The sequence below is a fragment of the Meleagris gallopavo genome, chromosome 1, assembly GCF_905368555.1.
Source record: "Meleagris gallopavo chromosome 1, MGAL_WU_HG_1.1, whole genome shotgun sequence".
Classification (NCBI taxonomy): Eukaryota; Metazoa; Chordata; class Aves; order Galliformes; family Phasianidae; genus Meleagris; species Meleagris gallopavo.
In genome coordinates, this window is record NC_139404.1 from 111,688,239 (window position 1) to 111,701,029 (window position 12,791).

General features: G+C 34.8%; 1 protein-coding gene across 11 annotated transcripts in view; it reads left to right on the forward strand.

Annotated features, from left to right (window-relative positions):
- CFAP47 (cilia and flagella associated protein 47) overlaps window positions 1–12,791 on the forward strand; it is a 255,343-nt gene that overhangs the window by 144,428 nt on the left and 98,124 nt on the right. For 10 of the 11 annotated variants that reach the window (XR_014879873.1, XM_085210115.1, XM_085210127.1 and 7 more), the window contains one exon: window positions 769–906. Coding sequence is in view for 9 of the 11 variants with exons in the window: in XM_085210115.1 (XP_085066241.1) it covers window positions 769–906 (138 nt within the window). In the remaining 2 variants the exon portion in view is untranslated. Of the gene's footprint in view, window positions 1–768; window positions 907–11,850; window positions 12,024–12,791 lie in introns of all 11 variants that reach the window. The other variant, XR_014879875.1, reaches the window with a different exon arrangement.

Sequence of the window (12,791 nt, forward strand, 5' to 3'; positions counted from 1 at the left end):
TTATTAACAAAGGGATAAAATCTGGAAATTTAATATTTAATTTAAAATTTCATAGTTTTTTCCTCTGGATTTGAGTACACGCTTTCTTCTCTTTCCTCCTTCTCCTTGTTCTCTTCCTCTTCCCTCACCCCTCTCTTTTCTCTTATTTATGCCTCTTTCCTTTCTCCCCTTTCTTCTTTCTTCACTTCTCTCTTCTCTGTTCCTCCTTCATCCTCACATACTATTAAAAGAACTCTGTAACTGAGGCTGTTTTATAAAAAATTGATCTCCTTAAATGCAGTGAAACATGGAAGGATTTTTATGAATGCAGCCTTCTGCAAAAGTGTTTGAATAAGATAAATGCCAAGGACTGTAAATAACCCTGGTATAAGCTGTTATATGTACAGGAATATTGATCAGTTCCCAATGGTATAGTCATGGTGGATTTCTGAGCCAGATGTTGTGACTAGTGAGGTGCTATCTCTGTTCGTCACTGCTATTCCCTTCTCAGGCCCTATGTAAACCTTGCTTGGCTTAGTCTGGGGCTTCTCCTCTTCCTTTTGACTTCTTTAACCATCTTCTGAAGCTTAAAATGCATGTCAGTATCTTCCTTTTATATGTACCTGCAGACAGGTAACATAACCTCGGCTACTGTTTCTGCTCTCTAATGTGTCAAATGCCAAATAGTTTTGTAAACATAATCTGCAACTTCTCTGTGCTTAGGTGTCTGGCATTTTTATTTTATAAAGCTAGCATACTAATATGGCATCTGTTATCTATTTGTTTTAGGTGTAGTTTCATTTGTTGCTGAAGATGAAGACCAACAGCAGTCACAACACAACAGCTCGTTGGAAAGGACAGATGGTGAACTGGCATTTAAGGAATGGTCAACAAAGACACCACAGACTGTTGGTGCAGCAAATCCAGGTATTATTGTTGTGGGGAGTTAATGCGTTTGTGAGAGCTTGTATGTCTATTTATTTATTTATTTATTTATTTACTTATTTTATACTTATTTTTATAAAACTGTCAAGTCAAATGCTTATTCCTAAAAAGATTTCTCCTTTTATTGAATTTTTCACACATTTTAGTGAAATTTTAAGCTGATCTTCTTTTTTTTTTTTTTTTTTTTTTTAAGGGGAAACCTTTGTTAAATAATTTATTTTAAAAGTCTCCAATAATATTAATAGTATTAATGTCAAAGCAAGCAGTTGCTGAAATTTACACCATTCCATTCCATTTGTGGAATAAGCTTTCTTTTAAGTTTTAGTTTTAGGTGCTTGTTTGGTCATTTACAGTAAAGTCTGGAGGAGAATATTCTAAAATATGTGGTTGCTTTCCCGTTGTGATCTCAAAATTTACTATAAGCAGTTTCTGAATTTTACATGTCCCAGAGGAATGTATAGTTGCAGTGTGCACACCAAATAGATGGTGGTTTTTGTTTATTTTTTAGTGAATATCTTCTTTTTCTTCTTTACATTTTTATGGAAGCTTTAGTTATACAAATAATTATTACATTACAAAAGTGTGTTGTCACAAGGAAAGCAATCGTGTCTCTTGTGAGATCTTTGGGCCTTGCAAAGTTAGTAATCATAAATGAAAAACTAGTAGAAGCAGTGACTGAAAGTAGCAGAAAGAAATGTTTGAGTGGATTTCTCAATAGTATATGAATCACTGATGATGTAAATTAAGGGTGTTCTTAGATAAATTTTGTTGTTGTTGTTGTTTTTGTTTTTCTTATTATTATTGATGTGCCCTTTGCTGAGCTTGGTTTGCCACTACTTGTATGTGATTGGATGATGCAATTGGAATATATATTTTTAATATATGGTGAATAGTCAGTCTGACAACATGCTGAGGGGGACTAGGTAGTCTGTTCCAAATAAGCACCCTTTTTTACTGCACAGTAATCTACATGGATAAAGTCAAAAGAGAGGACTGGGTCCCATTGGTACTTGGGGTAATCTGCACAGTTTATTCATTCGTGGCTGTATCAAGTTACTACATCTTTCAATTTTCATCTTTTGTTATCATCATGCTATCATATGTAGTTATATCTTTATCTTACCTATGAGTTTCTACTAAATTGTACTATCTCAAGTTTCATGATTTTTAAGAATGTTTAGGACATCATTGTGATTACTTTCTAATGAAGACTTAAAGTAGGACATGAAATGACTCTTCCCTGCAAAGGCATTGCTTAATGATATAATTTTTTTCTTCAGTACAAAGAATACATCTTTACAATGTCCGCGTCCTAGGTACAGCAAATTTCCATCTCACCATTAAGTCAACTGACTGCTTTTAGTCTTTTCACAAAACATAATTCTTCATCACAGTCATTCATTTCTACTAGATACCTATAACTCTTTTACATGAGGGGAAAACACCTGTTGAAAATGGCTAAATAGAGATGTAAGCTAACAAACTGTCACGTAATCCATATAGTGATAGCAGTCATTTTCTGAATGTTCTTCAAAGAGGAACTACCAGTGGCTTGATTTTATCCCAAGCAGTTTTCTATTGTGCCAGTATTGTTACAGCCATTTTTGTTACCTCCCATCAAAGTAGAATGACCAGTAAATATCTTCAAGTTGCAGTTCACTGTTAAACATAGGATTACTTCAGTGCAAGATGCATGCCAGTAGTAGTATGAAAACAATTTGCAGGGATGTCTTGCATTTGACCAGAGGCATCACAGGCTGAGGGAGGGCAAGCGAAAGCTGAGAAACCCCTCACTTCTGTTACTTTTCCAGGATAACAGAAAATAGTAGGCTTCCCATGTAGGAAAAAGCATCCAGACTGGGAAGTGCAGAAGCCAAAACAAGTGTGAGGTTGTCTGTAGCTGAATAAATTTATAAAACAACTCTAATGATAGAACATGTAAACCAGAAAGTTTTTGTCTTGCTGTCACTTGGTAAAATATTCCTTTTAAACGTGCCAGCAAATCTTTCCTTATCACGCACACCTAAATATACAATATCATCTTCAGGTACTTACATGCATCATATAAATTAATACATATTTAGCTTTTCCCTTTTTTAAAATTACATTTTAGGTATGACTGTAGAAGAGGCAGATAATTTCTAGTGTAGTTGTCATATAACTTCTTCATAATTCATACCAACATTGCTCGTTATACTCTTCCAAAAAAATGATACTGAATTTTTTCATTATATTTTTCTCCTTCAGAAGCAGTTAAAAAAAACAAAAACAAAAACAACGACAACAACAAAAAAACATTTTGTGCTTGCATTGGAAACCACTGCTGCAAAAATCCTCTTTTTGTTGTTAAAGAACACCATCAACATTTCTGTAGCACAGGGGCTTGCCCCTTTGTTCACTGCTAGGTGTTCTCAGTTTTGTTCAAAGTGCATTTCTGTCTTTCAAGAGAAGAGCTCCAATTTTTTTTCTTTTCTCTTTTTTTTTAATACATGGGATCCAAAACTAAACTGAGGCCAAGTGGTTGCTAAGAGTGAAAGTAGGATGCAGCTCGTCTTTTGTGTAACGCATCTCTTTAGTTATTTCTGTGTAATAAAGTGATAAAATTATAAAATGCTGGTCTTCATTAATTTGTTTCAGAGTCTGATCAAACGCTCAGACAACTCATCACTTGTCAGAATTTCCTCTCAAAGTAGAGGAATTTTTTCTGTTCTGGAAGGTTCTGTTCTATAAAAGGTTCTTAGAGACAGCTGGCCTCAGACAATTGCTCTTGTATTATGCTGTCTGCTGTGTTGCATGGGAGAAACAGCAAGGATGCTTGGCTGTTTTTGCTAGAGCCACCGAGCCATCACTCACATGTTTGATCCTGCAGCTCCCCTGAAGAAGAGCTGAGGGTCTTAAGTTACTGCAATAACAAAGATTTGCACTGCAGCTGCAAATCCTTCTTTACCCCCTTCAGAATCTCTCTTTCTCTCTCTCTGGCAGTAAGTCTTGTCACAGAGCTGGTACTTGAGCAACAGCTTTTATTGTTCCTGCCATTGATGATTCTCTCAGAGCTGAGATCTATAGATGCAGTATGTTTGTGTAACATGATCATTTTTATATGCTTTTGTCTTTTTCCTGGCTGCCCTTAGCCTTATCTTTATCAGAAGATTGTACTTCATATTACATTCTTCTTATGAAATGTGTTTACATGTTTGTGCTATTCCAAGTTTTTGAATATCCTTTTAATTGAAGGACGTGCAATCAAAAAGATGTACTTCTTGCAAATTTGACGGTGGTTTTTTTGTTTCTATCATGGCTTAAGTGGTTAGGTCAGACACTAATTTTGACAAAGTCTGTTTTCATTATCTTTTGAAAGCTAATTTATCTTTCAAACGAGTTTTCAATGACAGATAACATTTTCTAGTCAGTCATTCTGTTTACCGTTGTCTTCAGAAACAACTGCTTCCAAGCCAGGTTCATTGAGAAACCAACACATTGGAAAAGTAATGACATTTACGTGTGTGATTCTCCCATCCTTTCAGACTTGAAATCAGCTCCTGAGAACTGAACACCAGTGGCAGCACAGTGAGGGTATTCATGTAAGGAAGATAATGAAAAAAATTTTTTGTTCTTCTAAACAATGTTGAAGGTGATTAGGAGAAGAACTGTCAGTTTGGTGACAATTTAAAATAAGATCTTGTATTGCTTCATGTGAAATTTTTAAAAAGATTGTAAGAATCAAGTGCAATGGTAAACAATGATAAATCTGCATTATTGGAGTAATGTGTTTGATATACCTTTATGGGTATAATTGATATATCTTGGAGGCATAACTTTTCTGATATTAATACTGTTCCATTGTAAAAAACAGAAATGCCTTAAAAATCATCATGATCTCCCTTCTTAATTTTGATTGTGTAAGTAAGCTATTTTCAGTCAAATCTGCTTTCTGTAAGTTTGATGGCTGCTAAAAACTTAATGCCTCCTATTTTATTTTGTTGACCCGCGAGATCGGAGATCAGTGTTGGTGGTTGGTTTCCACTAGTATTCTGTTACATTTTGTTGCTGTGTGACAGATGGCAGCAGAGGGGCAGCTTTACACAGTGGTGTCTGACATGGAAGTGCCTTTGAAACAAAGATGTATCAGTGAGTTTCTCCATGTGGAAAAATGGCACTGACATTCGTTGATGCTTGCTGCATGTTTATGGAGACAAAACAGTGGATGTGAGCGCAGTGGGGCAATGGGTGCTGCATTTCAGCAGTGATGGCATCATAGCAGCTGTGAAATAGTGGGTGACCTCTGCTAGTGCTGATTGTTATGAGCACGGAATGTATGCTGTTGTTCACAGCTGCTGGGGATGCATAGCTAAAAGTGGTGACTATTGAAAAGTAGTATTTTGCATCTGAAAATATTCTCTATTAGATAGTGTTATTATGCTCTTTGTATCAGTTGTAGTTTCCAAATAGATAAATAGGAGATGCTAGTCTTGGAGCAAATGATGCTATTTTTTCTCCACCTTCAGATTAGTTTAAGTCTCAGTCCAAGGAAAAAAAAAATCAGGAGAAATATTGAAGGAAAAAATCCTTCTGCAAACCATATGCATATTTGAAAATGTGAACTACCAACCAGGGTGGCTTTAAAATTTTTTTTTTTTTGCTATTTTTCTAGCATTTGCATTTGTATTTATGCTAGTGCATACCAAATTTTGGAGATGGTTCTGCATATGGAAAACATTAAGGATTAATCCTTTTAATCCTTTTTTCCTTTATCAAAAAAGAATGTTCAGTTATCGTTAGCTTTCTCGGTGCTCTTTTGCAGTACTGAAGACTGTGAAGTGTTATGCATTTTCCTGTGCCCTTTTGAAACTCAAAACAGCTTGATTCCACTAATAAACTAACATGTTGTTTTGAAACAGTTCTGAAGTAGCATTGCTTCAAGGCCCTATGGCCCACATAGAATTCTGTGGGGCATGGTATGCATGTAATTAAAAATCTATGCAAAGTAAACATGACAGTCTATTGAAAATTAGTAATCAAAGCAGTCTGTAATTGCTCACAGTGCAAGGCTGCTTGTGAATTTTAGGTTGCACCATCCTTCATGTTGCAGATGTTTTAATATTGCCATACTACCATAACCACATGTAAGTCAGTTCATTTGTAAACCTGCACATATGTATATCTTTGGATATCATAGCAAGCAGGATTGCATTTGCATATGAACAGATTGAATTTTTCACCTAATTAAAAATAGTCTGAAATTGTAATAACAAATTAACTAAAAGGTGTGTTACTGAAACATAGTCCTTCTGTCTGGCAGATATCGTATGTACGTATAGAGAATTTTGTCTACTAGTAGCCAATTTAATATGAATATTCTGAAAAAAAAAATCCTTTGCAAAAGAAATGGATGTAGTTGTCATGGTTACCTGGTTAGATGTGCTCTGGACTTCTCAAGTTCACCTATGATGTGACAGGCGTGACTTACACCTTGCTGAATTGAAACAGCACAGCAGCATAACCATACTGGTATTTCTTCTTTTAATCCACTCTTCAACAATAGGGCTAACGTGATAGATCTAAGTGTAAACACTTTCCTTGATGTCTGTGACAGAACACATTGAGTGATATATGAAATAACCTTTTTTTGAAACAAAATAATAAGTAAGCTAGCAATAGAGAAGTAGTTTCTTTGCAACCAGTGCCCTTGCTATTAGGTTTGAGTGCTTGAGATGCTCTTTATCTGCATCATCAGATTGCCTTTCCTGCTTTGGCGTGCTTACAAACAATTCTAATTTTACCTCTTAGGAAGTAATGACTCATAAATACACAAGCAGCACACAATCATGAAACAGAGGCACGAGTGTGTGTGGGCAGAAAATAATGAGGTGAGGAGAGGATAAAGGGAAGGTCCCTACTAGTCTCCCCTATTCACACTGTTTCAATTGTGATGAGCTGTGAAACTATGCAGTGAGCCAGAAAACAAGAAAAAGTCAAACTTTACATCCTAACACTTGAATTGTAAATTCAGTTTCTAATATGGGATTTATTAAAGTCTTCCACATTTTTTTCCCTATCTGAATAACTACTTGAATATATTATATGAATCCAAACATTACAGATACATTGCAATTACAGTAAAATCAACAAGATTGTCTAAAAGTAATTGCATAGCATAACCTATAGCTTAAGGGTGAGAACATTTTCCTGTAAGCTGTATGTTCAGTCCCTCAGACAAAGGAATAGATTCTTAGGACCTAAGAGGGCAATCCAACAGTTAGGCTACTCTATAAGTAGATCCATATAGTTTCATATATATATTTATAGGTGTAGCTATATATATCTATTATTATATTTATATACTATATGATATAATTATAATATATTACATATGTTTTTATTATTGTAACACATACATGTATTATTATACTAAGTATGTTATATTATGTTGTTTATGTTACATTATGTTATGTTGCTGTTGCATGCTTCCAAAAAGGAATACATTTTTATAGCAAATAGGAGTTTTGTGTTACATTGTTAAGTTATAATTATTCTTGAATGTGCATTTTATTTCATTTGTGAAGTTGAAATACCAGATCTTCCAATCTGCTGCATGTGTTAAATCTGCTTGATATGTGGGAATGGTGAGGGGCTAGGATGTGTTAGGTACAAGTGGGCTTTGTGTACTGTTTAGACATTGGACGTTGGCATACATATGCACGAATGAATAAATAATTTTTGGAGGTAAAAAACTTCATAAAATTTTAGTGGATTTTCATAGAAACAGTAAAAGACATGCTTCTATAACGGAAGTGACTCTTCTGAAAAATGTTGTACCCTGCTCTAAGTGATGTGCTACAGCTTCTCAGCAAAATACCGAAGAACTATTACTCTAAAAAAAAGAAAAAAAAAAAAAAGAAAAAAAAAGTTTATTTTCTTAGAGTAGTTGTTATTGAATTCTTTGGCCAGAAAACTCCAGGAAGAGCCGAAAAAGCAACTGGCTCTGACACTTTTGAGTTAGAAGGTTAATTCGGAAAAGATGTGAGCAAATGTAAAATAGGAACAAGTAAGCTAAATTAATAAACTTAGACTTTCCCACTTGCGAACTCTTCTAATAAATCTCATTTGTATAGCAAAAGCTCCAGTCACCATCTTTTTAATTTGTGAGTCTCGCCATTTGTACATTAGAGGAGACAAAAATGCAAACAACATTGCGAAGTGTCAAATTAGATGAACAGCTTTCATTCTGGTAATTGTTCATGTAATATGCCTTAATGAAATCCTAGAAAGACAAACTTTCAAAAATAATTTGAATGCTGTTAGGCTATTAGAAAAGGGTTGCAATAGGGCTATTTTTCCAGTTTCTACTTCCTTTCTGCTTAAAATAACTATTAAAATGTATTATTGTAAGTGGCTGTTTGCTGACATGATTCTGATTAAGTGTTCAAACCATGCAAAATCATACAGTGCGTGTATCAAGAAATGTGTTAATTTCGACATTTGTCATCTGTATATGTCTGCTGGAGATTATGTAGCAACGATCTGGTAAAAGGTACATGAATTGTCAGATTCTGGAAAGTGTCCAGCTAGCAGTAACTTTGCTTTTCTGTTAGTTGAAAAAATACTTTCTGGTGTCATTGCTTCTTTCTGTTAAATATCACATTTCAGCTCATATCCAAAATTTGAAAATCAATTTGCAATGAATATTTCTTTATTCTCTACCTTGGAAGTATCTGTCAGACCTCACTTTAATGTATATTATTTGACAGTCTATAGCAACTTTACAGGACCCTGAATACTCTTCCACTCGACAAACATAGTTAGTGCTTTTCTTTTCAGGCATGATTATTTTAGATCGATATTTTGAGACCTGAATACCTGCTTGTTTATCTATACAGAAAGGTACTTTGTATTCCTTTTCTATTCTACAATAAGCTATGTTAATTTTCTTCCACTGAACTTTTGATCTATGTTTTTCCATGAAGACTACATCTGAGTCTCATACGTGTTTGAATTGATTTGCCTGAATCTCCTTTCTGCAATTTGCTACCAATAAATTTTCAGGGAGATAAACCATTTTTCCTTTATTACTCCATATAATGTCTTCTACATTGTGTGGTTTACTAAAAGCCTGATTTGTAGGTGATAAGTTGTGGATTGTCTTTCATATGATCTTTGCTTTTCTATATGCAGTTGAAGAGATAAACAGGTAAAAATGTGAGTAGGTTCTGTTCCTATGCCCTTTATGTTTTGAATCTGTGTTTTAAGTTAGACCATTCTGGTCTAATTGTAACAGAATTATCTTTCACAGTCTATTTCTAAATAGTGATCAAAACAAAAATCAGAATGGTTTACAGCCATGCATGCAGAGGCATGCTGGATACATACTAAGATGCTCTGAAATAGAAGAATTGCACATCTGAAAGTTACAGTTATTCCAGGAGAAGAAAAATGAATTGAGTGAAGTTGTACATGCTCGGGTACCGTGGAGCTAGGTCCATGCAACATTTAGAGAAGTGTATTAATAAATAATTCTTAGAGATCCAAAATGCATTTCCATGCTCAGTTAGGAAAATTATTTTTTTTTTTTTAACCCTTTTCAATTTCCTTTTTCCCCTGTTTTAACTACTTTAAAAAGCCCTGTTTTTTTGAAGGATTTACAAAGGCTGTTGTTGTTTGGTGCTTTGTTTGTTTGTTTGTGGCAAACTAGAGTGAATTATAAAAATATGATTGGAATTCCTGTTAATGTGTGTAGCTATGCCTATGTTATTTAAGAAAAGTGCTTCAGCTTGCATTGTGTTTATACTATTTATTGTTTAGTGTTATAAATATTTATAGGATTGCTTTCACTGAACTCTCAGTGCTTAACATTTCCTTATTTGTCTACCAATTTATTGAGGAATTAATAAGAGCAGTATTTATCGGTGCTGCAATTTATGCTTCCTATTGTAAAGAAGATAGGGAGATACATCTTAGCATCTGTAATTATGACAGGTAATATCCATGAAATTAATAAAGGATTGGTTTTATTTAGTGTGGAAACATGGAAACATAAAATTATTTGATGCAAAGATTAATGGGATTTGACTTCATTTCTTATTTTATTGTAAACATAAATCGCGTGCAGAAATCTGCAACGGTTTTACTGTAGCGTAATGAAAATCTGCCTACTTAATTGTCAGGATTCATATGAATCACTTTTTTTTAATGGGTGTATAGAGAATTAAACAGTTTTTCTAAAATGGCTCAGGCTTTTAGATGCTCAAAGGAGACAGGCTGAAGAGGTCAGAAAGTGGTCAGAAAATTGTACTCAGTAATATCTTTTTCAGAGAGCAGACACTTGTCATCATAGAGTAATCTTCATGTGTTTGTGTTTGCATTGCCTTTGATTTTAACTTAGGAGGCAAGATGAAATGTCTAGTGTGTGGCAGAGCTTGTAAAGGAAAGTGACTCAAATCACAGTAAATGTGATTATAAGCTTCCCATCAAGATAGAAGGGTGATATTAAGTAAGAAAATATATAGATACTTGTCAGATCTAATATCTTTGCATTTTCCTAGCTGTATCTGTAGGAAACATTGCAGAAATACTATATCAGCACCGTTGCTTAAGTTTGTACTTTTGCCATACCACTTGTATTATGGAAAAACATATTTTTATTGGTATATACAGAATTAGAATAATGAATGATGTTCAGAAATATCTACATATAATTAGTAAAGCATGATAGAGAATTTACAGTTGAACCCTGTCAAAAAGGGAGCTCTTTTCTCACTATGGTCTCTTGTGGTTTTGTATAGTAAAATAAAAGTTAACTCATAGTTAAAGGTTTAATTAGAAATTCATATATAGTCCAGGAAATATTGTTAAATTAGTTTACCAGTTAATACTCCTATTTGTATTCAAAATGAGACTTTGTGGTGCTAATCATTTTTGGGGGAGTTAAAGTCCCTTCCTTTAACACTGTAAACTTTTCCTGATGCTTTTATGTGTCCTAATGCCCATCACTTGTTATCTTTTCCATTAGTGCAGATTATTTTTAGAAGCAATTTTTTTGTGAACAAGAATATTGTAATTCTCGTCTTTCCTTAGAAATCTTTCTGAAAAATGTATATATTTGGCAGTACTTTTTTAATGGATTTTAGAATCATACTGAGTACTAGGTTTTTTGTGCTTTCATACGTCTTTTCATAGCTGCACAATAATTATCTACTTTGTGGACACTTTTTTTTTTTAATTGTTTTTTCCTCTCAAGTGTCTTGAATTGTTCTTTTCTCTCTCCTACTATGAAAATATATTTTTTTCCCACTTAGACTAGATTATCCTAAGTGTCTGCTCTCTTTAGCCTCAGCTTCTTTCTTTGCCAAGTCTTTGAACTATGATAATTATAATAATCAAATAACATTCTTAAAGCAAATATAATTTATCTTCACAGTAGAAATTAAACAGTGCTTTACAAGCATCTTAGCATTCTAAGCAACCAAAACACTTCACCATATCATTCTTCAATTATATCAAATTTAATTCTAATTAGTGAAAGGTTCCAGTTCATCTTGCTTGGTATTCAAACTGCTAAAGCCATTACATAGTAATCTTCCCATAAATTCCCCCAAAGTTTCTGTTTGTGATGGTGATCTAATTTTGCGTTTCATCTAAGCAGTAGAAAAATTTTAATCTTCTGGATTAAAATTATAGATTCAGACAGTAAATAATGAAATAGTAATGTAAAGCAGTGTTTTGAGAAAGCCACAGGATAGAGATGTCTGATCTGCAGGCTACTCCCACACAAACAGTCTCTCCTACTTCAAAGCTATTCATGTTCCCAGAATCTGCTCAGTTTATTTTCAATGGCTCATACATGACAGATTCCTTATGTAGTAGATTGCTTCATCCCGTTCATCAATGAGTGTTCAGTGTCATGTAATGCAATCCTGGGGTTCTTTTCAGTGTATGGACACAAGCTTCTAATAAGGAAAGCTTCTGTTGGAGAAGGTCCAGAAGAGGTCCACAAGGATGATTAGAGGGCTGGAGCACTTCCCCTTCAAATACAGGCTGAGGGAGCTGGGCTTGTTCAGCCTGGAGAAGAGATGGCTGCAGGGTGACCTCATTGCATCCTACAGGTAGCTAAAGGGAGCTTTATAAACAAGAGGGGAGCCAATTCTTTGAAATGGTAGATAATAGCAGGACAAGGGGAATTTAAGTTGAAGGAGGAAAGATTTAGGTTGCGTGTCAGGGGGAAGTTTTTTGCTATGAGAGTGGTGGGGTGCTGGAACAGGCTGCCCTGGGAGGTTGTGGATGACCTGTCCCTGGAGGTGTTCAAGGCCAAGTTGAATGGGGCCCTGGGCTGGCTGGTACCCTGCCTGTGGCAGCGTGGCTGGAGCTTGATGATCCTTGAGGTCCCTTCCAACTGAAGCCATTCTATGTTTCTATGATTCTATAAAAGCAGGGTCAGGAAAGGTTATTGACATTGTGGTCACAGTTTGTAAGGTTTATGATGGCACTTCGAATTTATTCCTCTAAGATATGTCTCTCAAATAAATGACAACAATTAATACAGTGTATTTTTTATTGTTCCATGAAATCCAGTGCATTTTGACTTGCGATGCTAAAGTGTGCAGAATTACTCTTCAGTATTTAGAATTATAGAATCATAGAATCACTCAGGTTGGAACAGACCTTAAAGATCATCAAGTCCCACCATGACCTAACCATACTACCCTAACTCTAACAACCCTCTGCCAAACCATGTCCCAGAGCATTAGAGTTGTCTTAAACTTTGTGCACTTCCTGTTCACATATGTCGCATTGCCTACAAAGCATAAAAATCTGAGGGAGCCTAATGCCAAATATATTACTTGCATTATCATCTATTTTTGAACTTTGGATTA